Source organism: Malus sylvestris, chromosome 2 (genome assembly GCF_916048215.2).
Source record: "Malus sylvestris chromosome 2, drMalSylv7.2, whole genome shotgun sequence".
Classification (NCBI taxonomy): Eukaryota; Viridiplantae; Streptophyta; class Magnoliopsida; order Rosales; family Rosaceae; genus Malus; species Malus sylvestris.
In genome coordinates, this window is record NC_062261.1 from 34,254,351 (window position 1) to 34,257,973 (window position 3,623).

Below are 3,623 nucleotides of genomic sequence, written 5' to 3' on the forward strand. Positions count from 1 at the left end.
TTGTAGTATTAAGTAATTATTTTAATTATAACATAAAAATCTCTAACTTTTATGAAACAAAACTTTGCCTTGAACCAAATTCAAGAACGAGAGCAACTCACAGATTTTGCAAAGTATTTAAAAGTTCAAATTCGGCTTTTTCATTTATCTATTTTTATTTGAAAAACAATATTTTGTTTAAACACCCACACATATGTAACATAAATGTCTTATGTTTTGCATGTCTATATACAGGGTCAAAAGATGCAAAACACTCCTGTATTCAAAATCTGAGCTAAATATTCAATTAATCAATCAAATCTCACACAAAGATAAAAATTAATTAACAGTAAATTTTATGGAAAACTAATAAAAAGAGTTTGAAAACTTTGAGTCTTAACGATAAAGACAAAATAAAAGGTAAAGTAAATAGTATCAGAATTGACTTTTTAGTATAAAAATGTGGTTTTTCGTTAAAATGAACAGTACCGAAAATTTTTCAATAAAGTACCCTAAATTTTATTGATTTAAAAACCTTGGAGATGAACAGGGTTCTTGCTGCAAGCCTTTTGCAAAAAAAAAAAAAAAAAAAAAACCCCGTGAACAACCGGAGAACAAGACACAAAGCTACAGATTGAGATTCGGATTGGATCCCCTTCTCGTGATATTTGTCGGTACAAACCTACAAAAACACACCATATTTTGGACCTTTCCCATCAATATCCCACTTTTGTGTCTTTACTGTCAACATACATAGGCCAAAACACCCCAAAAATAAAAAATTAAAAAACCAAATTAAAAACAGTACTAGTTTTACACTAATTGAGCACAGACAGTAGTGGGAGTTGGGGAAAGGCAACGAAAATTTGACTAAGTGCAGGCCTCACGGGCCACGCCAAGCCTTGAGTTGGGCACATCAATGAGCACTCTGTGGTTCTGTTGCTGCATATTGGCAATGACATTTAGCACTGAGTTCACGTTGTCTGGTGCCGCTGCCATGGCTAGACATGTGATGCTACCAGCTGTGCTGTGGATTACAATGTTGTCTTCTGGCAGTGTCATGTTCAGGCCCGAGAACATGAACGTTATCCTTGGCACCACGAAGGGGACCGAGTAGCATGTGTCGAACCCGCCTAGGGTTGTCACTGGTATTTTCGGGCCAACTCGCCTTCGGAACTCGTTTCGGACAGCGAGGTAGACTGGTTGCACAAGACGAGTGAACACGGTTCCTGATTAATGCAAAACACGAAAATGTTATTTGTAATGATTTTGAGACATTATGCTTATGAGCATCACCATAAGGTCATAAATAATTGTGAAAATTTTACTATGCAACGTTGTATTCTGTACATCGAGGTTTTTGGGCATTAAATCTTATCATTAGATTCTAAACCAAGAATAAAAGCCTGATGTTTAGAATACCCCGAAGATAAATCCCAAACCAACTTTAAGTTCAGGAGGGGTCCTCTAGTCGAATCATGACATGAGGGCCAGTCACATGATCACAAAAAATATACATTTAACATATGTTCTGTGACCTGACCTTAAGTCAGCAAGGATCCTAAATACCATTGATCAAGCCCAAAATTCTTTTAATTAAGATAATAATTATTTATTTAATTAAAAGAAATAATGTTTGAAAATGTTACCTGAATCAAAGATGGTCCCCGATCCAGTGATGGGATTGAATGCCAAAGCAGCTGGAGGGATATCAACAGTTCTCCTGCCAACCCTAATTGCATTTAAGTTCACGTAATAGAGTGATGATCTTCTAGGGTTCTTGAGCAGTGGGGTGTACTTGATCCTCTTGGGCTGCACAGCAGGGCCAAGTCTCAATGACCCAGAAAAGTTTGGGGACTTGAAACTGGGGAGGCAGTATGAGAATGTGGATTGGTAGAGGTTTTGGGTCTGGGATAGAAGTGACAATGGTCCCCGGCCAAGCCCCAGAAGACCCTGTGGCGGCACGGAGCTGCCGCTGGTCTTCTGGATGCAACCGAAGGTGTAGCCGGGAATGGAGTCGGTGGCTAAGGTGAAGGTTTCTTGTGAGAGGTTAGCTGCTATGCTGGAGCCACCATAAGTCATGTTGAAACTGCAGGAGCTGCCTAAGCAAGTGGGGTTGGGGACCTGTAGATTTATCGCATGCATAATGTTAGTGTATCATTTTGTCCCATTTTAGTAAAGCACACATTATTAGCCCATTAAAATAAAAAGTGCGTAAAAGTAAGAGATCAATTTCATTATTAAACCATGTTAGGGAGTTTTCTAGCATAATTAAAATGGATACTAGATATGCTTAGCTAGACAATGACACTTATACGACATGTTATATTGTCAAATGGTCACTTAGTTGCTTTTTAAACAAATTTTCACCTAATCAATGATCCAGATTTACAATTTGTTAGACAACATAACATGCAAAATTGGTTTAAATACAGAGAAAAGATGTACAAAGGTTAACAATTTCATGTTTTTTTCTTTCTGAAAGTTATTGCATGAAATTAATTATGACTACCTGCTTGCACTGCGCAGCTTGGCAACCAAGGTTCTTGTAGGTTGTGGATTTGACAGAGTTAAACACATTGGAGGAGCAGCCAACGCAGCCATTGCATGGAATCCAAGCAGCATCGCTGCTAGTGTCAACAGCCATGAGCAAAGTCTGAGGTGGTGTGCCGATCTTAGCCTTCACAATGTAAGTGGGGCTCTGAATGATCTGCCGGCCGGAAGCGATCGGAACAACCGGTTTTGTGGCGACGAGGCTGGACAGGAACTGGAGCCTGGCCTGGTCCTTGGCCTGCATTTGGAGGACACTCTCCTCCCATGACATTGGTTTAGAGGGTCTGAAGGGAGAGCATGGGCTGTAGACATGGAAGATTTGGAGGGTTGAGCCTTGCTCTTTGGTCTCACTGCATTGAGGGTTGTTGTTGTTGAGGCCATGGGCTAAGGAGAAAAGGAGGAGGGATAGTGACAAGACATGAGAGAGGGTGGCCATGGCTCTGAGAGTATAAATGTATGATGATTAAGTGTGAAGGGGAGTGTGTATATATATAGCTTGGCAGTCAAATTTATGTGGTCTTTTGCTTTTCTATTTTTTTTCTATTTTAAAATTTTATTTTATTTTATTACTGTTAACTAAATTTTACACCCTACAAACCTGAACCTGAAAGGTGCGAAATATAGTTAAATGTTTACATTATTTATTGGTAAGATATTTTGAGAGAGAGAGAGAGAGAGATGGTAGGATGGGGTAGGGAACCGGATCCCCTCGGGATCCATATATACTAAGTCTGCTGAGCAGGTTATCCGGACCGTTAAAATTTGATTAAACGGCTACAATTATTATAACTTTTAGAGGATCCCCCTGTTTGTAGCCGTTTAATCAAATTTCAACCGTCCGGATCACCTACTCAGTAGGCTCAGTTTTATTGGATCCAGAGGGATCCTGTTCCATGGGATAAATGGGAGATCCGTCATGGTATGCCTAGTGGATGGCATGCAATATATGTAGTTTTGGTATGACAGACTGTAATCCATTTTGTTTTGTAGGCTGACCCTCTTATGCCTTTGGCGATATTCAATCTTTTGCTCTGCTGATTTGCACTAATTTTACGACCACTTGCTTAATTATATAGAGATCTAGAGACTGG

The 3,623-nt window shown here is 39.4% G+C and overlaps 1 protein-coding gene across 1 annotated transcript; it reads right to left on the reverse strand.

Moving 5' to 3' along the window:
- Positions 1-607: 607 nt before the first annotated feature.
- On the reverse strand, positions 608-2,998 carry LOC126583881 (aspartyl protease AED3-like). The gene is made up of 3 exons (XM_050248420.1): positions 2,492-2,998; positions 1,629-2,103; positions 608-1,208 (listed from the first exon to the last, which is right to left on the reverse strand). Exons 1-3 carry the CDS (start codon positions 2,966-2,968, stop codon positions 850-852), a joined length of 1,311 nt encoding a protein of 436 aa, XP_050104377.1. The 5' UTR covers positions 2,969-2,998; the 3' UTR covers positions 608-849.
- Positions 2,999-3,623: the final 625 nt, after the last annotated feature.